The 26,190-nt window shown below is 46.2% G+C and overlaps 1 protein-coding gene and 1 pseudogene across 1 annotated transcript; one reads left to right on the top strand and one right to left on the bottom strand.

Annotated features, from left to right (window-relative positions):
• The first annotated feature begins 1,102 nt into the window (after positions 1-1,102).
• On the top strand, positions 1,103-6,260 carry LOC105609556 (thyrotropin-releasing hormone receptor-like; annotated as a pseudogene).
• Positions 6,261-13,667: 7,407 nt separating this feature from the next.
• On the bottom strand, positions 13,668-25,490 carry LOC121816281 (putative zinc finger protein 840). Its single transcript, XM_042230382.1, has 4 exons — positions 25,397-25,490; positions 22,139-22,265; positions 21,309-21,404; positions 13,668-16,137 (listed from the first exon to the last, which is right to left on the bottom strand). The coding sequence occupies exons 1-4, from the start codon at positions 25,427-25,429 to the stop codon at positions 14,882-14,884; spliced, it is 1,512 nt and encodes a 503-aa protein (XP_042086316.1). The 5' UTR covers positions 25,430-25,490; the 3' UTR covers positions 13,668-14,881.
• Between the last annotated feature and the right edge of the window lie 700 nt (positions 25,491-26,190).

The following is a 26,190-nucleotide window of genomic DNA, read 5'->3' as shown; positions in this document are numbered from 1 at the left end:
GGAGAGGGATACAGCAATAGATAGATGGATGATAGAGATGGAGAGACAGGGATAGAACTGTAACTACCCATATATTCGCCCCTTGCCACAGTCAAGCACAGCTAAGTGTTTCACATGGATTTTCCCCACATCAATCATGTGAGCCTCCCAAGGACACTCCGAGATGTGTTTTATCATTATTATTCTATTTCACAGATGAAGAAATAATTTTTAGAGAGCATAATCGACGGATCCTCAGCAGCAAACAACTGTTAGCATCTGCTAGAGGCAGGCAGGAAGCTAGGCTCCCTGGAAGCAGCCTCTATGCCTCTTATGAAGCTTAGTGTGGTCCCACCTTCAAAGAGCTTCCTCTAGTGAAGAGACAAGTCCTTTCATTCATTCAACTATCCTTAAGCATCTTTTCAGCAGCAAGAACAGAACTTAAGATTCCTAACAGGTTTGTGCCCTGTGAATGGCACCATCTGGAAGGGAGAGATTCTTGTGGGGCGGGGCACCCTCCAAGAATTTACAGCTCAGCTTCAGAAGGAAGGAAAGAAAATTGGGAAAAGTAAGCAAGAGAATGAAATGGCAACCTACTCCAGTACTCTTGCCTGGAAAATTCCATGAATGGAAGAGCCTGGTAGGCTACAGTCGTTGGGATCGCAGAGTCGGACACGATTGAGCAACTTCACTGGTTTAGGAGGAGACAGGAGCAACCCAAGTACAGAGAAGCAAGTAGCTTTCCTTTCCCGCAGCTCTAGGTCTCTGCTCCCCATTTGTCAGGAGCAGGGCTGAGGTTTCTGCCAGGGAGAATGGGATAGGATCCCGGAACTGTGTTGGAAAGCCAGCGGGTCTTCGACTCCTCCCTATCCCGCCGCCCACCTCCGGGTCCAGAGGAGATGCTCCTGTAGAGAAAGAAGGACGCAAAGCCCAGGGTAGGGGCGCGCGAGCAGGGCTCACCTTTCCTTTTTCAACTTCCGTTCCCCACCGCACCGTCCCCGATCTGACCTCGTGCGGTGCCAGGAGCTGGTGGAAAGAACTGGTGCCGAGCTGGGGCAACCGGAATGAGCCAAGTGGCATCAGTGGAGAGGACAAGGCAACAGTAGAGGAGCCTGCCTGTGCAGAGCCGAGCGAAGAGGTTAGAGAGGCAAAGGATCGGTCAGTCCGCGCACCGCGAGCTTCATCGACTGGATCCCCGAGTCTACAGTCCTGAGCCTGCAGACCTGGAGAGGAAAGGTAGGAGCTGAGAGCGCTCCAGCAGTTGGTCCTGAAGGACGCGGCATTCGGGTGCCCGGTCCCCCTGCTGGAGCGCGACCCTACAATCCAGAATGCTCTGCTGCAGTCAACCCCACCCCGGGAGCGATCGCGCCAACTGAGCAGCACAAGCCTAATTCCTGATGCCTCCGAGTTCCCAGCGTCCCGGGTGGGGGCAGTGAGACCCTACCTGGAGTTGGAGAAACCAGTTGAGCTGGAGACAGCTGCTAGACCCGCCCCTCCTCCCCGAGACGCGCAGCTTCCTTCAGGGAGATTCTCCCAGGACACCTTTGCACCTGGAGTCATTCCCCAACTCGCTGCAGCCTTCGCGGGGCAGCGCGGACCGGGGCGCATGGAGAAGCCCCCGAGCACTCTGAGCACGCAAACTCGTCGGGCCCGGGCTTCATGCCCCGCCCCCCACTGACTGTCCAGGCAGTGACCTTGACCCTGGTGCCCCTCGTGTGCGCCGTGGGGGTGGCGGGCAACACCATGGTGGTCCTGGTGGTGGCCCGGAGCCGCCACATGGTCACGTCCACCAACTGTTACCTGGTGAGCCAGGCCACTGCGAACCTCCTGGTGCTCCTGGCGGCTGGAGTGCCCGCTGTGACCGAGGCGGCCTCCGCCCGGGTTTGGATCTTCGGCCACGCCGGCTGCCTGGGCATCACCTACCTGCAGTACGTGGGCATCAACGCGTCCACGGGCTCCATCACCGCGTTCACGGTGGAGCACTACCTCGCCATCTGCCGCCCTCTGAGCGCCCAGGCTCTGTGCACGGCGGCGCAGGCCAAGCGCATCGCGGCGCTGGTGTGGCTGGGCACCGGCGCCTGCTGCGTGCTCTGGCTCTTCCTGGTGGACAAGCGCGAGACCGCGTAAGGCCGACGGCGTGCAGGTGCAGTGAGGCTACCGCGTGCCGCGCTCCCTCTACCTGCCTGTCTGCTTCCTGGACTTCGCGCTCTTCTACGCGCTGCCCCTGGGCTTGGCCACCGTGTGCTACGCGCTCATAGCGCGCGTCCTCTTCGCGGGGCCGCTGCCTCCTGGTGACCCGGGACTCTGTGCACCAGGGCGGCCCCGCTGGCCAAGGGCGCTTGTCTTCCCGCGGCAGGAGTGGCGCCCTCAACTCCCGGAAGTAGGTAGGGCCCTCCTCCCCCCTCTTTCAGACCCCTGTACTGAGCCTGCAGCAGATGGGTGGATGGCACCTTGGGCCCTTCTGCAGTCAAAAATGTAGTGAAAGGGTTAGTGGCTCAGTCGTGTCCGACTTTGCGACCCCGTGGACTGTAACCCACCAGGCGCCTCTGTCCAAATTCTTTACGCAAGAATACTGCAGTGGGGAGCCATTCCCTTCTGCAGGGCGGGGAGCTTCCCCACCCAGGGATGGAACCCAGGTTTCCTGCATTGCACGCAGATTCTTGACGGTCTGAGCCACCAGGGAAGCCCTCTGGAGTCAAGCTCAAATCCGGGTCATGACACTTATTGGGCTTGTTTTGGGAGAGATCACTTCTGCCTTTCTGAGCTTGTTTCCTCTCCTGTTGTACGAGATAAGGGCAATCTGCAGCACTTTGGAGTGCCAGCAGAAATGGAATAATTCATTTAGAGTCAATGTCACAAACTTGGGCTTTCCTCATGGCTCACGTGGTGAAGAGTCTGCCTGCAGTGCAGGAGACCCAAGTTCAATCCCTGGGTCGGGAAGATCCCCTGCAGAAGGAAATGGCAACCCACTCCAGTATTCTTGCCTGGAAAATCCCATGGACAGGGGAGCCTGGCAGGCTACAGTCCATGGGGTCGCGAAGAGTCGGACGCTAAAGGCTAAATTCATGTCGATTTATTTTTATACTTCCTCAGTGAGTCCCTCCACCATAGCCATTATTCCCCTTCTTCTACTGATGAGGAAAGTGAGGCTCAGAGAGGTGAAGTGACTTTCCAAGACAATTCCACACCCTCTGGTGCTAAAGCTGCTTCAGTGGACAGTCTGAAAGCACAAGAGGAGAAAGGATCCTGGGGAGGAATCCAGCATTTACTGAGTGCTTGCTGTGTGCCTGATTATCTGATGGTTCCTGAAATCACTCCTGTTCGGGAGGTTTACTACCTGAATTTACGGAAAAGGCAATAGGCAGAGGGGACAAGGGAGGGACCGAGGTGACATGGCAGGGGACCTGGGAGCAGGAACCCAACTACCCATCCCTGTATCTTCACCCCTGTTCCAGCAGTTTCACCATACCACAGGGGTTTCCAGGAATAGAGGTGGGAGGACCGCTCTCTGGGTCCAGCCGGTCTTTATCTTCAGCCTGCCACCCCGACCCACAGCTTGTGTGGGAGGCGGAGGCACCTCGTCCTGGCTGAATCACTCCTGAGCCAGGCAAGAACCATCTGTGCCATCTCCCTCCCTCTTGGAATGGGCACACTGTTGGGGGGGGCTCTTCCAACTGCCCCAAAAAGCCCCTTTGGCCCATCCTGCTTGCAGACAACTTAGATCAAAGTAGTTTTTAGAGGGAAGGTGGCAGGACATGGGCTGAACAAGCCTAAAATAGAAAGTTTTGGTTCCAGACAAATGCAACTTCTGTCCTCACACTTATTTACTACTGTTTCTGCTCTCAGGCTCAACCCGGAAGGACTGGGATCAAAATCCTGCCTGACCTATGCTGTAGGTGAAACTTCTAGAAGTAAAAAGAGTATTCTAGACCTAGGTTCTAACCCCTAGCTTTGTTAATGTCTTGCTGTGTGGCTTTGGGTAAGTCACTTCACCTTGCTGAGACTTGATTTCTTCCACTGGAAAATAAAAATAATTACAGTGTCTATCTACCTCAGCGGATGGTAATAAATATAAATCTGATGTGTAGTAAGTGTTCAATATATGGTACCTATTGCTATTGTTTTGTTCGGGCATTTATGTTTTATTTTTATAACATTGAGTTTTTACACCAACTCCGTGATGTATCATGTCATCATCTCAGAGGAAACTGGGTCACAGAAAGGCTGCCCAAGGTCACAGAGTTGGTAAGTGACAGAACCAAGATTTGAACCCAGGAAACCTGGCTCCAGGGCCCACCGCACTGCTGGTATTTCTCACCCAAGTGAACGTAAAATAGAATGGAACAGGATCTGAATTTGGTACAGTCAGAAGTCAAGTCCTTCTAGGGGATTCCTGTGATTTTTCATGGTTCCTGGAGAATATTATATAACATGAATTTATTGACTCAGCCAGAGCCAAGCCTCTTAGGAGAGGAACTAAACTCACAGACTCTAAGAAGTAATTGTACTCTGGAAAACCAGGCTAGCTTCTGCCTTGATGAGAAAGTTGTCTCTCCCCTGTTCCCCAGAGCTGATTGAATGTATCCAGGGTCTGCTGGTCACAGAACCGGTGACAGGACTATTTGAGCAGTTGCAGCTCATTAAGCTCTTCAAGAACTATTTGAGCAGTTGAAGCTCATAACGTTTGCCACCATGTTTGGTCTCTGGAGGGGTCACTGAGGACTCCAGGGTCCGGGGCTCGTGGGCGCTGCTAGCCTCCTCAGTGTTAGTGATGTCCCGGCTCCCTTGACAGACGCCCCCTTGTGGCGATTTCATTCCAGAATTTAGAAACTGCATCTTTTGAAACGCCTTCCAGCGAGCACTCCTCTTGGAGGCTTCATTTAGTCTGTGCTTTGAGAGAAGTGCTGCGGAGATCTGAAGAGTTAGGAAGTGAAGAGGAGGGAGCAGGGAGGGGCAAACAGGTGGCCAAGAGCAAAGGCAGGACGGAGAATCAGAAGGGAGGGGGCAGGGTGAGTGAAAGAGCCGGAAAGAAGCATGTGGCTGGGTGTTGGGGAGAAGTGATGTAGCTGGAGAGAGGGACAGTCCGAGGCCAAACAGCTGGTTTGCAGTGGAGCAAGGATTCTAACCCAGCTGTTGCTGCTCTGAACCTCACACAGTTGCAATAGTGGTAGTAGAGGTTATGTTAGCAGCAGCAACAGCAGCAGTAAACCCACAATAAACCCACAAAAGCATCTCTCCTATGGCTGGCACTATTCTACGTTCTTTACTGGCATGAACTCCTTCAGTCCTTGTGTCCACCTATGATGACAGCAGTACCGTGTCTCCATCCTATAGAGAAAGGGCCTGAAGCTCAGTGGATGAGTGAATTTGCATCCAGTATGTGGGAGCCGCCCATTCAAAGGCTTTGGAGGTGGATTGGAGCTGGGAGGTTTCCGAAGACCTGAGCAGAGCAGAGAAGGATGCAGAGCGGTTTTCTTGGTGAGGATGGAGTTGAAGTGAGGACATGCGTGCAATCACAGATTGGCCAGGCCCGGACACTCTTGTGTTACAGAGAGACCTGGAAGCCAGGATTCTCCCTTGGCACCCACGCATTTCTTGTTTTCCTGTCTCACCCGGCAGGTCACCAAGATGCTGGCTGTGGTGGTGGTCCTTTTCGCTCTGCTGCGGCTGCCCTACCGCGCCCTGGTGGTGGTGAATTCCTTCCTGAGCCCGCCCTACCTCAACCTTGGCTTCCTTCTCTCCTGCCGCCTTTGCATCTACGTGAACAGCGCCGTCAGTGAACAGCGCCGTCAACCCCATCGTCTATGCCCTCATGTCCCAGCGTTTCCGGGAGGCCTTCCATGGACTGTTTCAGTGCCACCTGGCCCGGCCCAAGCCCCCGCCCCAGGAGGCCAATCCTGTTTATGACAGGGTCATCGGAGACTGTTCCCAGGACAGACTGGCCTCTTGGAAGAAACCAGGGAGCATGATGTCCTTACAGAAAGGGGATCCTGCCACTTCACGGCGAGATCCCCCCATTTACCCCTATTGAGGTGAAGGGGTCTCCATGCATCAGAGACATGGGATTGGAGGAGAGAGTGGTGTCCAGGGCTGCTCGGGAGAGGTGCATGAGCTGTGCACTGCACAACCCTAGGGATCTCTATTTACATCACAGACAGCCTAGATTTTTGTATTTAGTAAAACAGTTTCAATAAATATACAAATATTTAAATAAATATACAAATTCAATAAATATACAAATCTAAGAGATGCTCCCAAATATTTATTATATGAATAAATGAATGAATGAAAATGAAAGTTGCTCAATCGTGTCTGACTCTTTATGACCCCATGGACTATATAGTCCATGGGATTCTCCAGGCCAGAATACTGGGGTGGGTAGCCTTTCCCTTTCTCCAGGGGATCCTCCCAACCCTGGGATCGAACCTAGGTCTCCCCAATTGAAGGCAGATTCTTTACCAGCTGAACCACAAATGAATAGATAATGAATAAAAACAAATTTTAATCCTAATACTCAAGACCCGTTGCTGAGATCTAGCTTCCAGTTTGAGGAAGAGCTGAGGTGCAGATTGTGACTTGTTAAGTTCTTTGTTGGCAACAGAAAGTATCTCTGGCTAATGAAATCAGAAAGGAATTGGTTGGAGCTGGAAAGAATCGTAACCAGGATAACTCGAGGGATCCACACGGCAGGAGTTAATGGGCAGTGACTTTATGGCATCCATATCAGAATGAATCAACTCCACCTAGACCAGAAGTAGGATGGGTAGCTTACTGGACCATCATTCCATGGCTGACACTGACGGTTATGTGGGCTGAGTGCTGCTCGGTTCCTGTGGGCACCACCCAGCAGTCTAAAATGGACAGATCCCATGAAGTTGTGCAGTGCACAGCCTATGTGAGTGTATATGGTAGACCTTAATGGGAATAGGGTTGTTCCCCAAAGAAAAATGGAAGTGCTTGTTATCAGGAAAAAGTGGTATAGATGTCAGGAGGACCAAACAAAAGCGATCTGCTAAGTCGCTTCAGTCGTGTCCGACTCCGTGTGACCCCATAGACGGCAGCCCACTAGGCTCCTCCGTCCCTGGGATTCTCCAGGCAAGAATACTGGAGTGGGTTGCCATTTCCTTCTCCAACACATGAAAGAGCGAAACAACTAACAATAATAGATATCCATCACAGAGGAGTCGACCCAGATTAACAGGAGCGGGAGCCTTCTGCCCCGGGAACGAAGTTCACCTGCCCTCAATGGCCGCTGATCTGCGATAATACCTCCACCTAGTGGCCACAGTGGCAACTGCATTGTCCAATATCTGCTTGCTCGTCTGCCTTTTTATTGGTTTCTTCTCTTTCCTATCTGCCCTCCAGCCATCTACCCTCCAGCCATCTACCCTCCTCTCCCACCTCTCCCCTACTTCTCCCCTCCCCTCCCCCTAGACTCCCTGACTAATCATCGCCTCCGAGGACCAGTCCCTGAGCTCTGTGATGACAGGCCTGAGGCGTGGAGTTGGAGACCTAGGAAGCTATAGAACTCAAGACCCCAGCCCCTTTCCCTGTTTCCCCCTCATTCTTGCAATATCTTTCTAAATTTTATCTAAATTTACACAATCATATGTATTTTATGTACATAACTTTATCTAAATGTGTATATGTAAAAAAACAGAATTATGCTTAATAGATTTGTCTTATGTTTTATTTCTTTAAAAAATACTATGTGTGGACAATGGTAAAAGTCATTATTGAATTTGTTACAATATTTCTCTTGTTGTTATAGGCTGGCTTTTTGGCTGACAGGAATGTGGACTTCTAGCTCCCCAACTAGGAATCTATCCTGTGTCCTCTGCCTTCACTCCCCACTGCTGCAGCAGGGGCCCCAATAAAGCCTTGCCTGAATTTCTTGTCTGGCTTCTTATCGATTCCTGGTCATTAACACTTTTGAACTGTGGTGTTGGAGAAGACTCTTGCGAGTCCCTTGGACTGCAAGGAGATCCAACCAGTCCATTCTAAAGGAGATCAATCCTGGGTGTTCATTGGAAGGACTGATGCTAAAGCTGAAACTCCAATACTTTGGCCACCTCATGTGAAGAGTTGACTCATTGGAAAAGACCCTGATGCAGGGGGGGGATTGGGGGCAGGAGGAGAAGGGGACGACAGAGGATGAGATGGCTGGATGGCATCACCAACTGATAGACATGAGTTTGAGTAAACTCCGGGAGTTGGTGATGGACAGGGAGGCCTGGCGTGCTGCAATTCATGGGGTCACAAAGAGTCGGACACGACTGAGCCACTGAACTGAACTGAACTGATAAATTCCCTCTTTTTCCTCTAATATTCTTGTCTGCACTCAATGCTTCAATCCTACTCTTTCCAAGCCACTAAACCAGGCAACCATGCAACACACATTTTTCTGATTGCTCCCCTATGAGATCCAGGCTATGGCAGAAGGCTTTCTCACATGTGAAATGCTCAGTGGGCATACTCCCCAGTGCATTTTCTGATGTTGAGTGGGAACAACAGCAGGAAGAATAAGGGACTATCAGCCTCTAGTGTTTCTGCTGCTGCTAAGTCGCTTTTGCCTGTCTGACTGTGCGACCCTATTGAGCTAGCCCACCAGGCTAGAATCCATGGGATTCTCCAGGTAAAAACACAGAAGTGGGCTGCTATGCCCTCCTCCAGGGGATCTTCCGGATACAGGGATTGAACCCGCATCTCTTACGTCTCCTACGTTGGCAGGCAGATTCTTTACTTGTAGCGCCACCTGGGAAGGCCTTCTGATGTTCCTAGAGGTTTAAGAGAAGCATAAGGCCTGGGGAATCACTTGCATTTGGGGGGACATTTCACCGTCTGTCATCTTCACTTCTCATCTGTAGTCTTCGATGAAGTTCATTGGCACCTTTTCTTTTTGTATTAATGGTTCCGGGCAATCACCCAAGCCGGGTGATGACCCCAGAAACTCCTCTAAGGAGCCCCCGCTGTGGGCGGCGGCCGCGGCGCCTTATGGAGAATGTAGTCCGGAAAAGCGTGGACCGCCCCTTGGGGAGCCCTGGGGAGGACGGCTCGGCGGCCTCTTCTGCGCACGCGGCGTTGCCAATGAGCTACCTACCGTGCTATCCAGTTTTCTGCCGAGTCCGCGTTCCAGTTCTGTAGGCTGTTCCGGGGAAAGAGTCCTGCAGCGTCCGGAACCCGCCTTTCCGCGGTCACCCGGGCGAAGCGGGTGCGCCCGCAAGTTAAAGGGTTGGCAGGGAGCTCTGAGCCCTCGGGGCCTGGGGCGAAGGGCTGGGCGGAGCTGGCCTTGGTACGTGGATAGTGGACTCGCTCTCTGCCCGCATCCCTTTCCAGGGACGCCCCGAGGTGGGTTCCCCTATGGTCGATGGTCGGGAGAAAGGCGACAGGGGGCAGAGCTCCTGACTTGCAGGCCTCCTGACGGGCGCTCCCTGCAGCCCCCCCTTTTGAAAAAAGAAGGTGCCCTGAGAAGGTGCAAGGTTTGTACATGGCTAAAGAAGGCAAGGCAAGAAGGCAATGGCACCCCACTCCAGTACTCTTGCCTGGAAAATCCCATGGATGGAGGAGCCTGGTAGGCTGCAGTCCATGGGGTCGCGAAGAGTCAGACACGACTGAGCGACTTCTCTTTGACTTTTCACTTTCATGCATTGGAGAAGGAAATGGCAACCCACTCCAGTGTTCTTGCCTAGAGAATCCCAAGGATAGGGGAGCCTGGTGGGCTGCCGTCTATGGGGTTGTACAGAGTCGGACATGACTGAAGCAACTTAGGAGCAGCAAAGAAGGCAAGAGGAGAAGGGGGCAGCGACAGAGGATGAGATGGTTGGATGGCATCACTGACTCAATGGACATGAGTTTGAGCAAACTCCAGGTGATGTGCAGGGAAGCCCTATGTGCTGCAGTCCATGGGGTGGCAGAGAGTCGGACACAACTGAGCCAGTAAACAAATAGCTAAAATCTTGTCCCCAAAGTTCCACTGATGCAACTTAGATCTGCAGCCTTTTGGGCTGGGTTGAAGAGTAGTGGAAAACAGCAGGGAAGGGAAGGAATATTTATTTATTTATTTATTTTGGGAAGGAATATTTATTATAGAAACAAATATTATAATCATTGTATTAGTTATTTTATACTGTGCATATATTGGAAGAAAAAAAATGTGAGCTTCAGTTGGCGGGAATGGCCAGGGAGCAGATTTGACCGGAAAAGATTTCAGGGGGCTGGGGGGCTGGGGTGATGTCTGCTGTGCCGCATGAGGTTTTAAGAGCACGGTGTTTGTGTTTAGACCAGGTCCTGTCACAGTAGAGCACTGCTTCCCAGGGCATCTTATTTACACTCATCATGTTTTCTCATCTGAAAAGTGAGCCTAGGAATAATATTTGCCTCATTGGGTTGTTCTGAGGTAAAACGAGATAGCGCTTGTAAAAAGCAAGCGCATGGGACTTCCCTGGCAGTCCAGGAGTTAAGTCCACACTTCCGCCACCGGGGCTTGGGTTGGATCTCTGGTCAGGGAACATAAGAGCCCACGTGTTGCAGGGAGCAAGCCAGAATACAATACATTCCGGACTTGTATCCCTTGCGATCAATGTTATAAAGACTTTTAGATCTCTCACTCAGTCCACCCAATCAGGCTGTGAAGTTGGCATTACCTCACCTTTAGGAGCACATTTTATAACTTCGTTTACAGGGAGCTAAAGTGATTTATTCCCTGGTAAATGAATAAACTTTAAAACTGTTTAAAAATCTGTTTTAGTGAGGTCTGTTTTACTCCCAGTCTCACTGTGGGGCTTTATTTGTGGGGCTTTATTTGTGGGGCTTCCCAGGTGGCACTGGTGGCAAAGAACCCACCTGGCAATGCAGGAGATGCAGGCTCAATCCCTGGGTCAGGAAGATCCCCTGCAGGAGGGCATGGCAACCCACTCCAGTATTCTTGCCTAGAGAATCCCATGGACAGAGGAGCCTGGCAGGAGTCCACGGGGTCATAAAGAGTTGCCCATGACTGAAGCAACCTAGCACACATGCATGATCTTTGTAATATATATTCCCCCCTGCCTACCCTCACTGGGTTTTTTCTGACATGATGACTTGCCTTCTGTGTGCCCTAGGAAGCAATTATACTATGTATTTTGATAATCACAGCATTGGACCTATTTTCCTTAGGTCACAAGGTATAATCGAGGCTCCTAGGCTCGTTCCGCCTCCTGCAGCTTTGTCTCACTCTGCAGTCTTAATTGGACTTTAGAAAAGGTCCAGCTCAGCAGGCACTTGAACACTGGGAGTCCAAATGCAGAGTCCAACTGATGGAAATGTGGCTGCTATGCCCTGGTAGAAAGAAAACCATCCCAGTGAAGGAAAAAGCAGGAGGCCCCAAGGACAGAAATCACACCTGGAAGAACATATTTCTAAACTGAAACCTCTCCCTAGGATGTTAAGGCAGAGACAGAAGAATCCCTGAAAGAAGAGTTTGGGGGTCAGAATTTTCCTCTCCAGGGTGAGCAAAACCTGGGTGATCACACCATATTCGAAGACCATTGATTGATCATCGTGATTCATGAAAGCCTCCGTTCAACTTTCAGAAGAAAAAATGTGCATTGCAATGGAAGGGCAAAGGAAGGGTGCAGATGTGTTAAAGAGAAAAAGGCACTTCTTGAGGACTCATCCATATGCAAACCATCGCTTACCTTTTTGCTTTGGTTGCTAAGTCACCTCTGACTCTTTTTCTACCCATGGACTGTAGCCCGCCAGACTCCTCTGTCCATGGGATTTCCCAGGCAAGAATACTGGAGTGGGTTGCCATTTCCTTCTCCAGGGGATCTTCCTGACCCAGGGATCAAACTTGAGTCTCTTGCATTGGCAGGCAGATTCTTTACTGCCAAGCCACCAGGGAAGCAAGCCCACTACTTCCATTTTCTCAGTATAAAAAGTTCTACATGATCATTCCAGAATTCTGACAAGTGGATATTCCCTCACTGCGTTGTTTCCTGTGCTTCTTGGACCAGATGGATCAAAGGGCCATTTTCTTGGTAAATAATAGTAAGAGCTGCTGTGTTAGATGTCTCATGATTCCATTCTTCATTCTTTCTTATCCAGCTTTGAAGTCATCACTCTTGGTTCTCTACTTTAAAGATGAACAAATCCCAGGTAAGTTGTTTAGGGATTTACTTCCCACGTTTTGGAGTGGATCTCAAGAGATTTGAGAAATGGAGAAATAGAAATGGAGAAATGATGATGCTGCCTCCATAAAAATCCCAACAGAATGGGATTTGGAGAGCTTCCAAGTGGAGTTGCTGGGTGAATGACAGGCCCAGAAACCCCAGGCTCCTTCCCACATACCTTGCCCTACATATCTCTTCCATCTGAATGTTTGTCCATATCCCTAATTTCCTTTTACAATAAGCTGTTCACCTGAGTTGCTCTAGCAACTTGCTCAAGCAAGTTCTGTAAATTGCTCAGGCAAACTCCAGCAGGGAGTGGGGTGTGGTCAGAGGAACTTCCGATTTAGAGCCAACATACCAAAGCACAGGTGACCACCTAAACTTGGGATTTGAAGTTAGGGATGAGGGGCAGTCTTTTGGGACTTGGGCCCTTAACCTTAATCTGACACAATCCCCGGGTAGATAGTCAGAATTGGGTTGAATTATGACCCCCAAGCAATATCACAGAATGGCTTGGTGTGGGAAAACCCCCCACATATCTGGTTCGAGAAGTGTCAGTGTGGTGGTAGTGTGAAAGTTAAGGAGAACACAGGAGAACTGAGTTTTTCCTGCACGCGGGGGTTAAGACTTCAGTGTATCTTTCGTTGGGGGCCAGGGGGTAGCTCACATCAACACCCTGTTGGATTCTATCCTCAAATGTGTGACAGTGAAAACTCAATTTAAATAAGGAATTAATTATTAAAAGCAAAAAGAAAAAGTTGTACACGCTAAGTTAGTGTTTAGATGACATTTTAAATCTCTATATAAGCAGTTCTCGCTCGCTCTCCATTTATCATACCAACAACTCTTATTATTTTCTTAAACAGTAAAAATATCTTATGTGGTTTTAATGTTAAAATCCAATAGGAAATTTTTTCAGCTGAAACTTTCCAATGAGAATGTCTTGAATGGCCTAACTTTTGCATAATGGCTATTTCCTGTTTTTATTTTTTAACTTTTTCCTTTTTCATGTAATTAGAGACTTAGGGTTTATAGTGATTATTCCCAGGAATCATGGCAACAGATATTACAAAAAATTTGCCATTTCCTTCTCCAGGGACCAAACCTGGGTCTCCCACATTGCAGGCAGATGCTTTAACCTCTGAGCCACCAGGGAAGCCCTTCCCCGCCACCCCAAAGAAAGACATTTATTGGAATCTAGGTTTCTATTGAATCTGTTAGCAAATTTGGAATACTAGACTTTTTAGAACAAGCTGTTCTGTTAAGCTTCTTTCTTTCCTCCTTATAATAAAGACTCCAGAGTTAAGAGCCATGTTGGAAATTCTTAATATATTTTAAACACATAGAATAGTTCCCGTTTAATTTGACTTTAAACCAGAATTTTAAAAACCAAAGGAGTAATTGCCCCATTTTCCCCTCCTTACCCCAATAATCATTTTACATTTTCATAATTGCATTGATCACATTTATTTTATACTCATCTTTTAAACTTACTTCAGTTGCATTTTCTTTGTGTATATATAACTCAGACACATAATTTTATAGGTTATTTGCAAAAAGTGAGCTTATGTCCATACCCTTTCTTAGAGATTAAAAAGAAAGCACGTAAGGAATTAACATGGGATGAGGAGCTGCCTCCAATGATTACACAACAATGTAGCTATGTGGCAGCCACTATAATACTCTGGGAAAGCGGAGGTCAGAAAGATGCGAGAATGGAGGTCAGAAAGATGCGAGAATGACCCTCAAAGAAGAAACTGAATGTCTTTCCATCAATTTCTATGGCTTGAGACCAGTCCTAAAGAGACGTGTTCGACTACACCCAACCCCACTTGACTGAACAGGGCTAAGCTGCCACCAATGATTATGGGAACTGATTCAGAAAAGTGTAGATTTCTGACACAAGACTTGAATGTATGAACATTTCCCACCAGTGTTAGCAGGCCCTAGAAAACTTGAGACTTATTTATCAGGGAATACAGGAAATCCACTTATTTTGAATAACACTACTATAGATTCTCCAAGTCCTGAATCGAAGTCATAGAATTGTTGCCATCTCTCCGTCTCCTCTTGGTTCTCTGGGTACATTCAAGAATGGTGCCAACTACTCCAGGAAGCTGGATGCCTATGAATTCTATCCATTTAGACATGGAGCAGAAACATTGTCTTGTAGCCCACTGACCCACCGCCTTTAAATTTCTCATGTCTTCCCTCTTAACTTTCTCTTAGGTTTTTAAATCGTGACCCACCTTTTGTTTTCATTGTCCACTGGCAAAGTTTCTTCTTCTCTGAAGTTTTAATTCCAAAGAAATGGCTTTTGTGGTCCTTACTTACACCTGGATCAGAGTTGTATCCCCTCCATACAAAATAGAGAGCCACCTCTGTTAAAACTAGGATTTTACTCATCCAGTGAAAACAGATAATGAACAATCAGCAAAATGAGTCTGTTCTTGTTACTCCACCCTCAAGCTGCCTATGAGTCTACGTCCCATCAGAGGAACTGCTGTTTTCAGGTTCGAATTCTGCTTGGGCCCGTTTAGCTGCTTTTGCTCAAAGAACTGAGTCAGTGAAATACAGAAAATATGTCTCTGATCGCATCTCCCCGTTTCTTCAACTTGTATTTAAATTTCTAAAATATTCCACACAGGATGAATTCATGCAGAAGAAATGCACTTTGGCTAACACCCTTCCCACGTTGATCTATTTGGTTTAGATTTTCGATTTCTAGTAAAAGGTAAGTGATTTCTAAGCAGTCAGGGATTCTTTTTATCATGAGTTTGCAGATGTCGAGACAGTTTTGAATTTAGACTGAACGCTTTTCCACACTGGTCACATACAAAGGGCTTCTCTCCAGTATGGATTTTCATGTGCTTACTAAGATTTGAACTATGGTTAAAAGCCTTTTGACATTCACTACATTTATAAGATTTCTCTCCAGTATGAATTTTTTTATGTTGGTTAAGGTCATAGTAATAGCGAAAGGTCTTTTCACATCCATCGCATTGAAAGGGCGTCTCTGGCCTCTCTTCAGAATGTCTTTTCTGGTGTCTAATAACATTTGACTGATGTTTAAAGGTTTTTTCACAAACGTTACACTTGTAGGGTCTCTCTCCAGCATGGGTTCTTTGATGCCGCGTTAGATATGACAAACGGATAAAGGTCTTTTTACAATGATCACAGCTGTAAAGTTTCTCCCCAGTGCGGATTTGTTTATGACGCTGAAGATCTACGAGCTGGGTGAAGGTCTTCCCGCATTCATCACATGAAAAGGGCTTCTCTCCAGTATGAATTTTCTGATGTTTGTTAAGATTCGATTGGCTTTTAAAGGATTTTTCACAATCATTACACTTGTAGGGTCTCTCTCCAGAGTGAACTCTTTGATGTAAGAGAAACTGTGAGTATGGGTTGAAGTCCTTTTTGCAGTGATCACATGTGTAATATTTCTTTCTAGTATGAGTTTTGTGGTGTTGCATTTTTTCTGAGAAACTGTGAAAGGCCCTTCCACAAAACGTGCAGACAAAGAGTTTGTTTCGTTCAGGAGTTCTCTGATGTTGAGCCAGTCGTGGGCTCTTGCCGGCATGAAATCTCTGATGTGTGATCAGGGATGAAAGGAACTGGAAGGCCCGCGGACACACGTCACACTTGTGTGGTTTCAGCCTGCTGTGGGTGCTCTGATGCTGAATGAACTTGGAAGCTCTGTTAAAGGTTTCGCCGCATTGGTCACATTCAAAGTGTTTATCCAGAGTGTCGACGCTCTGGAGCCTTGTAAATGACGCGCGATGCCTAAAGGCCTTTGCCTCTTCGTCGTCTCTGGGGGCTTTCTCTACCTGGTGGATCCGCTGGTGTTCAGCAAGCTGTGAGCTACAGCTGAATGCCATGCTGCAGTCGTCACATTCATGATGCTGAACGAAAACCGAAAGTTCTTGATATTTTGTTTGGTGAGGGTTCTGCCTGAAGGTACTCATAGATTCATAAAGGGCCTGATAATCCACCAATGCTGGTTGACATGCTAATGGGAAGACAGAGGGAGAAAAATAAAATTAAAGCCAGGCATCACAGCAAATGAGGCTGCTAGTTGGGGGAGCGGGGACAGAAGGGTTCAGCGACTGGGGACTTGGGAGGGGTGGGATGAGAAGCTGGAGCTTACCAGGAGAGGAGCGCGAGAGAAGTGTTCTCCGAGTGCAAGAATAATTTAAGTGATCAACATATATCCAATGAAAAATTTCTTTAAATTTGAAATACTTATTTTTGTAACTGAAAAATGATTTGTTGCCATTGTAATCACCAAAACAGAAACGTTTAAAGACTCTAAAAGCAGCCACAGGTGATTCTAAGCAAGGATTAAAGTTTTACTTTCCTTAAGGTCCTTTAAATTTTCTCTCTAGAGATACAGCAATTTATGAAAGTAATTAGACTTTAAATACTTTCCTTTGAGCAACAAACTGGGAGAGGGTCTCTCTGTGAGTAACTATGAACCTGGTCTATCCACTGTATTAATCTTTAACATTTTACTACAGGACAGGGCTATTATTGATTGGGCCAGAGCTCTACTTGGATATTTGAGTTCTGTTCATTTTGTTATTTCTGAGAACACTAAGAACAGTCATATATACACATCTTTGTTAATTTGTTGAAATGTATTCTAGACATAGATTCTTAGAAATGAAAAGGAGCCTTATTGTTTATGTATACCCACACCTACTCAAGTTCTTACATTGCGTGAGCTCATCATTACTTTCCATATCTTAATCACTCTAGACTTTATCAACCTTATGACCCCCCCAATTTGACAAAAAAAGATAATTTCTAGGTTTTTTTTTGTAATAAAGAAATCTAAATAAAATGGATTAACTGTTAGGAGATTTTCAATTAAGAAGGTTAATTGACGGTGGAGAACTAGCATGGGTTTCTGTTAACTTTATCATTCTAGATTTTAAAATGCTACTGAAGTTATTAGAAAATGTATGAATACAGAGGAACAGTTTAAAGACACACACGAGTGATATGTCTAAACCATAAGACATTGCCCCGTAAGATGAAATCTAGTGGTGAAAATTGGTTTGGAAATACAATATTTCAACCTAATAATTCACATGTATAGAAACATTGTATGCCAAAGACAAAATTATATAGTCAAAGACAACACAGTAACATGGGAAACCTTGTTGGAGAACCCGGAGGGGAAATGATGAAGAAATAGAGTATGTAACGCAAAAGTTAGAACAGTCAGGATTCAAAGAGAAGTATTACCATCCATTAATATAAGTCCCAAAAGAAGGATAAAAATGTTAGAAGATTTGCCAACTTCAAATGGCTTAATATATGGGCAACTAGGATCTCTGAAAAGAGATGAGAAATGGAGAAAGAAGGACCAGAGAGAAAAATACTTAAAGAAGTAATGGCAAAAAAATGTCCAAGCCGAGTGAACACTTATAAACCCACAGATCCAAGAAGTCCAATGAAGTCAAGCATAGGAAACATGAGGAGAATCACACCAAGACATCATTGTCAAACTGCTCAAAGTCAGTGATGCAGAGAAAACTGTAGAATCAGCCAGAGGGGAAAAAGATGCTGTACATGTACATCAGATTCTTCATTGGAACACTGCAAGCAAAAAAAAAAAAAGGAAAATCTTTAATGTATTAAAAGAAAACAAAAATCTGTCAACCAGAGTTCATGCCCAGCAAAACCCTTTCAAAAATGAAAGCAAAAAAAAAAAAAAAAAAAAAAAAAGACATTTTCTCTCATACAAAGTTTGGATTTAACCAAAGGAATGGAAAAAAAATCGGAGACCATTCCTATATGCTAAATATGTAAGTTTGTTTAATACTGATAAAGGGGTTTAATCTGAAGCATGGCAAGCTTAAATGTTTATGGACTTACAGACTTGGTATTCGTATTCTATTGAGTTTTTTCCTTATTGAGAAAGTTTATTTGACTGAATTAATAACACTTATATAAACTTAGTTGTGTTTTAAGCATTTCTTTTAAAAACATGGTCTTTTCCCATATCATTCATAAATGAGTAATCATTATAAGACTCTGCACACAATTTAAACTATCATAGCCACTTAATTTAGTTCATAAAACCATTCATTTTTGCACACATCTATTAGGTCATGTATATTTGTTATGGTCATAATTGTTATTTTTGAGACTTTGAATATTGGCCTTTACTGTGTTATGTTGCAGAGAAGGCAATGGCACCCCATTCCAGTACTCTTGCCTGGAAAATCCCATGGATGGAGGAGCCTGGTAGGCTGCAGTCCATGGGGTTGCGAAGAGTCGGACACGACTGAGCGACTTCACTTTCACTTTTCACTTTCATGCGTTGGAGAAGGAAATGGCAACCCACTCCAGTGTTCTTGCCTGGAGAATCCCAGGGATAGGGAAGCCTGGTGGGCTGCCGTCTATGGGGTCGCACAGAGTCGGACACGACTGAAGCGACTTAGCAGCAATGTTATGTTGAATAGTTTTAATAAAAGAACCAAAGCAGGAGGAGGCAAAGTTTTAAAGTATCAAGTAAAAGTATTAAAATACAGTACAAACATCAGGGGAAGAATCCAGTCCATGGTTAGGTAACTGATTTTAGACAAAAGAACCAATGGGAATACCTCCCAAGTATGAATGAATACTCCCTAGGAAACCAATAGGAAGAATATGGTACTAACACAGAACAGACAAATACATTAATGGGATAAAGAACAAGTTCAGAAGATGACTTATCTGTATAGATACCTTATATGTCCCTGGAGAAGCAAAAGGCAGCCCACTCCAGTATTCCTGCCTGAAAAGTCCCATGGACAGAGGTGCCTGGCGAACAACAGTCCATGGAGTTGCAAAGGGTTGGACACGACTGAACGAGTAAGCAGCAGCCTTGTATGCGATAAGGACGGCATCACAAGGCCGTGAGGACAGGATGGGTGAGTTGGTAGTGTCATAAAAACTGGCTCACTATCCAGGAAAAAAATGGGGCTGATTGATTTCTTACACTGTGTACAAAAATCCCCCTCTTTCAAAACCAGAGAGATTAAAGATGTTAAGTATGAATTTTAAGCCTCAAAAGTTAACAAGGGGCTTCTCCAGTGGCTCAGCGGTAAAAGAATCTGCCTGCAATGTAGGAGTTGCAGGTTCGATCCTTGGTTTGGGAAGATCCCCTGGAGGAGGGAATGGCAACCCACTCTGGTATTCTTGAGTGGAGAATCCTGTGGACAGAGGAAACTGGCGGGCTACAGTCCACGGGGTCACAAAGAGTCAGACATGACTGAAGCCACTGAGCACGCACGCAAAGCTAACACGAAACTATGTGTGTTACCTAGGATGGAATGGGCTTCTTAAACAACAACAGAAAGATATTAAGTAAAAACTACCGCAAAAAATGTGAAGGATGCGATTACATCAAAATGAAGATTTCTGGTCAAGAAAAGCTTCAGAATCAAGAGGCAGATGACAGATTGGTGGAAGTTTTCATATGTCTTAAACCAAGCAAAAATTATCTAAAACATAAAAGAAAATTCAATTTCCAACAAAGAAAAGAGAAAACCATTAGAAATGGGCAAAGAATACAAAGAGGCAATTCAGAAAAGCTGAATACTGAGTGGATAGCAAGAATATCATGGGAGCTTCATCTTACTATTAAAGAAAGAAGAATTAAAGCAAGGAGGTAACATTTTACTGTCAAAATAGAACAATTAAAATGCAGATTATTACCAGGCATTGGTAAGACGCAGGAAGAGGACCTTGTACAATTAACAGATGTTAACGCTTATACAGTTAACAGATGTCCAGAAAAAAATCTGGGAATATTTGTGAAGTTGTTTGGAGATGCCCTGTGACCCAGAGAAATTATTACACAGGTTCTTAGAGGAACATGTGAGATTTTGATCAGAATGAGTTGGACAGATGTAGCCACTGTTAAGCAAAACTTAACACTGTTAAGCCACTGAACTATAAAAGAAAATGTGTATACTGAACATGTAGAGATCTCAAAGATAACTGGAATAAGAAAAGTTTTACAGCATGCCATTTAAATTAAAATGCCATATGTAAAACAGTGATGTGTATTTTATAACAAAGGTCTGCATATTTAACAACATAGAAAAGATATTAAACTGGTTGTCATGGGACAGGAAGATTAATGAAATCATAGGCTACAGATGAAGGGAACACAAAAGAATGGATTCTCATATAATATAATTCTCAATAATCAACAGTGATTATTGACTATAAACTGAACACTATGATTGGCTCCGTTCTCTGTACCTAAAACTTCTAGCCCTCCTGTCACTTTGCCAGACAAAAGATAAAGACAGACCAACATATTGATGGAATAGAGGTGAAAGTTCAAAAGATGATTCATGTGCATAGATAATTTGGGGGTAGGAGAGAAGTTGGGGGTCAGCTTATTAAGTTTTTAAAAACAAAGACAGCCCAGGATTACTTGGAATCCTAGTGAACAGTTCTTATAAAAACCTTTTAATTTCTTCCTGGATTACAGGCTCACTTTCCAAAATGTCTATGGCTTATAAGCATTTAGCATTTTTTGAAGCATTTAGTAACTTACTCAGCTCTAAGGATGTCCAAAGCCCAGATCACCATCTGGGCAAACTTAACTTTTTGTCCCTTGACTTTCAGAGGTCTGTTAGTGAGCTATGCTCTCTATTATACACTGAAATTTAGAGTTTCTCTGAAATTTCTGGATCATCTTGCATTCTGGCAATTTCTACTTTCTATTTGTGATGGGCTTGTCATTTCTCTCCAATTAGATGGTAACCTTGATTACTTTTTTCATCTGTTATTCAGTATCTAATTAACCTGTTATCTGAATATAGACAGAAGACAATCTCCCTAACTCTTTCTTGGGAAAAAAAATGGGGGAGCTTTTCAGGACACTCTTCTGAGCCCATCCATTCTAATCACTGATAAATTATTTGACCAGTTTAGCTATTCATACCTCTGTCCCTTCGTGTGGTCATTTAAGTTTCAGAAGTTTCCCAGCGCACCATTTAGCATCCTAAGGCCAGAGATCAACAAGGGGAGTACAGGGAGAAGAATGGATGTGGGGTAGGAATAGGATTTCTCTGGGGAGCTCGCTTCTCGTCACCTTGGGGGTCCAGGTCACTCTGACCAGTTAGGGTATGAGTGGGGACAGCCTCCACATGTTTGTTCCTTGTCAATTACCTGGGCATGGAGCACTCGTCACCTCTTTCTCCAGTATCCAGGGCTCCTTCCCTTGCCTCAAAGAGGACATCACTTCTGCTTTGTAAGCCCAGTGTCCTAAGAAAAATAAATGATCTTCACCTTGCTGTAGTAATTACAGAAATCCAACCTAGACTTCTAATGAGATTCATTATCACCTCAAAAATCTTTCAGGAGCTGTTTTTTTGGGTTTTTTTTTAGGTTTCTTTTCTCTCTTTTTTTTTTTAGGTATTTCTTAGGCAGACACTAGCCTAAGAGGCATGATGTTTTTAAAAAAGTGTGATCGTTTGGAAGACGGTGGAGAATGTGAAGAATCCATCATCACTGAATGATAATGCCCTCTCCTATCATCACAAGGAGATCCAACCAGTCCATTCTGAAGGAGATCAACCCTGGGATTTCTTTGGAGGGAATGATGCTGAAGCTGAAACTCCAGTACTTTGGCCACCTCATGTGAAGAGTTGACTCATTGGAAAAGACTCTGATGCTGGGAGGGATTGGGGGCAGGAGGAGAAGGGGATGACAGAGGATGAGATGGCTGGATGGCATCACTGACTCAATGGACGTGAGTCTGAGTGAAGTACGGGAGTTGGTGATGGACAGGGAGGCCTGGCGTGCTGCGATTCATGGGGTCGCAAAGAGTAGGACATGACTGAACTGAACTGAACTTAATCATCACACAGCACCAGTACCTTACTGAGGAACATCGAGTTGAATTCAGCCAAATGTTTCTAGGGCCTTTGCAGATATTCCCATGGAAGGGAAAATTCCACCTTGGGCAATTTTAAACTAACAAGGAAAGATCTTCTTACCCAATGACACAAGGTGATCACAGGTATCCAGCATCACATCCCGATACAGCTCTCTCTTTTTAGGGCTCAGATGAGCCCACTGGTCCGGAGAAAAGACCACAGCCACGTCTCTAAACTTCACTGACTCCTGAAATAACAGTTGATACTGTATAAGTATACATGCTTCTGAGTGGCCCTTGGTAGACAACTTTCAAGTTGTCCATAATAGGGAGGCAGGCAGAACAAGGAATGAACACACACACACACAACAGAAACTATAAGAAATAAACTTTGTCCTTAGAGAGTTTGGAAGGCAAAATTACCTATCCTCGTGGAAAAGTAACAGCTTAAGAAACATGCCTTTGGTGTATGTGTTTGGCTGAGGAGTCAGTGGGGTGAAGCTACCATCTGTGGGATTATGACTGCAGGCCTCCAAGTCAGAGCCCCAGGCGGGTGGGATGATAAGGACAATGTCCTGACCTTTGGACTAGGACATCAGTCTGTTCCTGAAACACCCCTCTACTTGAGTTTCAAGCCTGCCAGACTTCAGACCTGGAACTTACACCATCAGCTTTCCCGATCTCCAGTTGACTGCAGATGTTGGGACTTCTCTGCCTTCATAATCACATTATTCTCAGCCTTATCATAAATCATTGTATTTATTTAGATAGATAATATGGAGATCCTGATGGTTCTGTTTCTCCAGAGGACCGTGATTAATACAGTCACTTGCTCAGTGTCAGACAGTGTGGACAGATAAGGACTGAGATTATATGGGCCGAAGCATCAAGGCAGACCTTCAAAAATGAAGTCAGCTTGCTGCTCCTGCTGCTAAGTCACGTCAGTCGTGTCCGACTCTGTGCGACCCCATAGACGGCAGCCTACCAGGCTCCGCCGTCCCTGGGATTCTCCAGGCAAGAACACTGGAGTGGGTTGCCATTTCCTTCTCCAATGCATGAGAGTGAAAAGTGAAAGTGAAGTCACTCAGTCGTGTCCGCCTCTTTGCGACCACATGGACAGCAGCCCACCAGGCTCCTCCATCCATGGGATTCTCCAGGCAAAACTGCTGGAGTAGGGTGCCATTGCCTTCTCCAGAAATCAGCTTGGCCTGTGGTTTAAATGAAAGAACCGACACCTTTGGTTCTGTCCATGATGGAGTGATGTGAGAATTGGATGTGAGAGTACAGATGTGAGAGTTGGACCATAAAGAAGACTGAACACCGAAGAACTGACGCTTTCAAACTGTGGTGTTAGAGAAAACTAGAAGACTCTTGAGAGTCCCTTGGACAGCAAGGAGATCAAACCAGTCCATCCTAAAGAAAATCAATCCTGAATTTTCATTGGAAGGACTGATGCTGAGGCTCCAATACTTTGGCCACCTGATGTGAAGAATCAGCTCATTAGAAAAGACCCTGATGCTGGGAAAGATTGAAGGCAGAAGGAGAAGGGGATGACAGGGGACAAGATGGTTGGGTGGCATCACTGATTCAATGGACGTGAGTTTGAGCAAACTCCAGGAGATGGTGAAGGACAGGGAAGCCTGGCGTGCTGTAGTCCACAGGGTTGCAGAGTCAGACAAGACTTTAGTGACTGAACATCAGCAACAATGATAGAGTAGTTGCTTTAGTTACCCTCTCTCTGTGAAAGAGCAGGAAAAGCTAGATAAATAAACATACCCTTACATTTACATATTGGAAATCAACGTATTCAAGGGCTGTGATCCTTGACAGAGGAAAAGCATGTATCATCCTGACATTTTCTTTGATGGGGTTTCTAGAGCCACAGGGTAAGGACATAGAACCCATGTAGAGAGCAGTGACCTTGCTGGATGGAGGGGTTGGATACCAGAGTTTGGAGCTTCCAACACAACTGGGCTTGGAGGGCAGGGTGCTAGACAGGGAGCCTTAAACACTGATATGAAAAATTCCCTTGGGTCCATAGCTGACCACAGGGCCAAACTTGTGAGAACAGCTGCTGGGATACTGAGTCAAACAGAAGTTTTGAAGGTCACGTGGTGCTGGTAAGAATGTGGGGTTCCAGCCAGAGTGGAAAGTGGAATAACGGGGCATTTGATTGAGGCCGTGTATCTGGAGTTCTATACCCAGTGAAGATATCCTTTAAAAATGAAGGCAGATAAAACGCATCAATTTGGACTTGAAAATTTGACTAACCAGGGACTTCTCTGGTGGTACAGTGGCTGAAACTCCCAGCTTCCAGCGCAAGAGGTCCGGGATCCATCCCTGGTCAGGGTACTTGATCCCATATGCTACAACTAAGAATTCACACGCAGCAACTAAAAAAGACCCTGCATGCCACAACTAAGACCCAGCACAGCCCAATAAGTGAATGCTTTTTAAAAAGCAAAAAGGAAGTTGAATAATGAATGACCATAACAGAAAGAGAAGTTCTCTCCCAGAAGAATCCTTGTTAGCTCTTTGTGTCGGGCTGTTATGCATTCACATGTGCATGCTCAGTCTCTCAGTTATGTCCGACTCTTTTGCGACCCCATGGACTGTAACCGGCCAGGTTCTCCATCCATCGGATTCTCCAGGCAAGAATACTGGAGTGGGTTGCCATTTCCTCCTCCAGGGGATCTTCCCGACCCAGGGATTGAACTCACATCTCCTGTAGCTCCTGCATCGACAGGCAGATTCTTTACCACTGAGCCACTTGGGAAGCCTGTGCCTTTATAGGTCCCAGAACGACAGGCTTCCCTCGTAGCTCAGATGGTAAAGAATCTGTGTGCAGTGCAGGAGACCTGGGTTTGATCCCTGGGTCGGGAAGATCCTGAAAAAGGAAATGGCAACCCACTCCAGTATTCTTGCCTAGAGAATCCTATGGACAGAGGAGCCAGGCGGGCTACAGTCAATGGGGTCACAAAAAGTCAGACCACCAAAAACGGTACATGGAAGTTCTGACCCCCAAGACCTCAGAATGTGACCTTACTTGAAAATAGGGTTTTTGCAGAAGTCATCAGGTTAAAACGAGCTTCAGGTGGGCCTTAATCCAATGGTTTAGGGAGGGGAAATCTGGATACAGTGGCAGACATGCACTGAGGGACAACTGTGTGAAGAGACCCAGGGAGAAGACAATCAGAGGATAAAGGCAGAGACCACAGCGAGGCACCCGCAAGCCAAGGAAAGCCCAGGACAGCTGGCACCCACCAGAAGCCAGGGGAGAGACCTGCAACAGACTCCCTTATGGCTCCAAACAGCCAAGGATTATTAGGCCGGTAAATTGGTATTTAGGAAGGAATTCAGAAGTAAGCGATTGATTCACCTGTGATATCACCTTCAGAAATGAAAGAACCATGTTTCCTCCTCCTCCTTCCGTTCTCAAGGCAAAACACTCCAGAGAGGTCACACCTTAAAACTGAGAGCAGAAGTACATGAGACCAAAGGTCCAAACCCCCATCCCCACCCCAAATCCCGACCACCTCAACCATATACACAGAGGAAGCCAGGAATGCAGGACAGCCTCCCAGTCTCAGCCTGACACATCGCCTCTTCTCCCGGGCTCCACAAGGAGCCCACGTGTGAGCCTGCGGCAGCTGGAACTGCAGCTGTATGGGGCCTGTGCCCATGTGCCAGAGCGTGCCGCTCTATTTCCCAGGTGTGCAGTGCACAAAACGTCCTCTGCTTCCCAGTGCAACAGAGCACAAACTCACCGTCCCACACAGATCAGCTCCCACACAGCCAGCAAGCCCGGCATGCACCAAGGGCCTGCTTATATAAAGCCCAGCTCATCACACCCAGAACCTTCTCATTTCCCAATCAAGGCCCATCACTGCCTGCAGGACTCTCAGCCCTTTTGATCTTGAGTATGTTAGACACAGAAAGGATTAGGGGATGTGGTGTGTAGGTCAAGATTTAGGCTGGAAATTCCCTAGTGGTCTTATTCACCCCCTACCATGTATCCCCACTGTGTCATGTAACATATCCTCTGGTTGATTCTCTTCCCGCTTGAATCTCTGAGATGAGGGGGGTGTCTCACCTGGTGCCCCTGCCCCACATGAGGCAGCTGCATGGAGGAGGAGAGACAGTTACCTGCTTTCGGTAGGAAGATGGTATCTG

This window comes from Ovis aries, chromosome 13 (assembly GCF_016772045.2).
Source record: "Ovis aries strain OAR_USU_Benz2616 breed Rambouillet chromosome 13, ARS-UI_Ramb_v3.0, whole genome shotgun sequence".
Classification (NCBI taxonomy): domain Eukaryota; kingdom Metazoa; phylum Chordata; class Mammalia; order Artiodactyla; family Bovidae; genus Ovis; species Ovis aries.
Note: the sequence above shows the minus strand (reverse complement) of the source record. Positions and strands in the feature narration are given on the sequence as shown.

Bases quoted from the DNA above. Each gene is read 5' to 3' on its own strand.
- LOC121816281 (XM_042230382.1), bottom strand. From the start codon at position 25,429: ATGGTTCTTTCATTTCTGAAGGTGATATCACAG. The intron at 21,405-22,138 runs GTAAGAAGATCT...TATTTTTCTTAG, and splicing joins TGATCACCTTGTGTCATTGG to GACACTGGGCTTACAAAGCA. The intron at 16,138-21,308 runs GTAATTGACAAG...TCTTCCCATTAG, and splicing joins GACGAGTGCTCCATGCCCAG to CATGTCAACCAGCATTGGTG.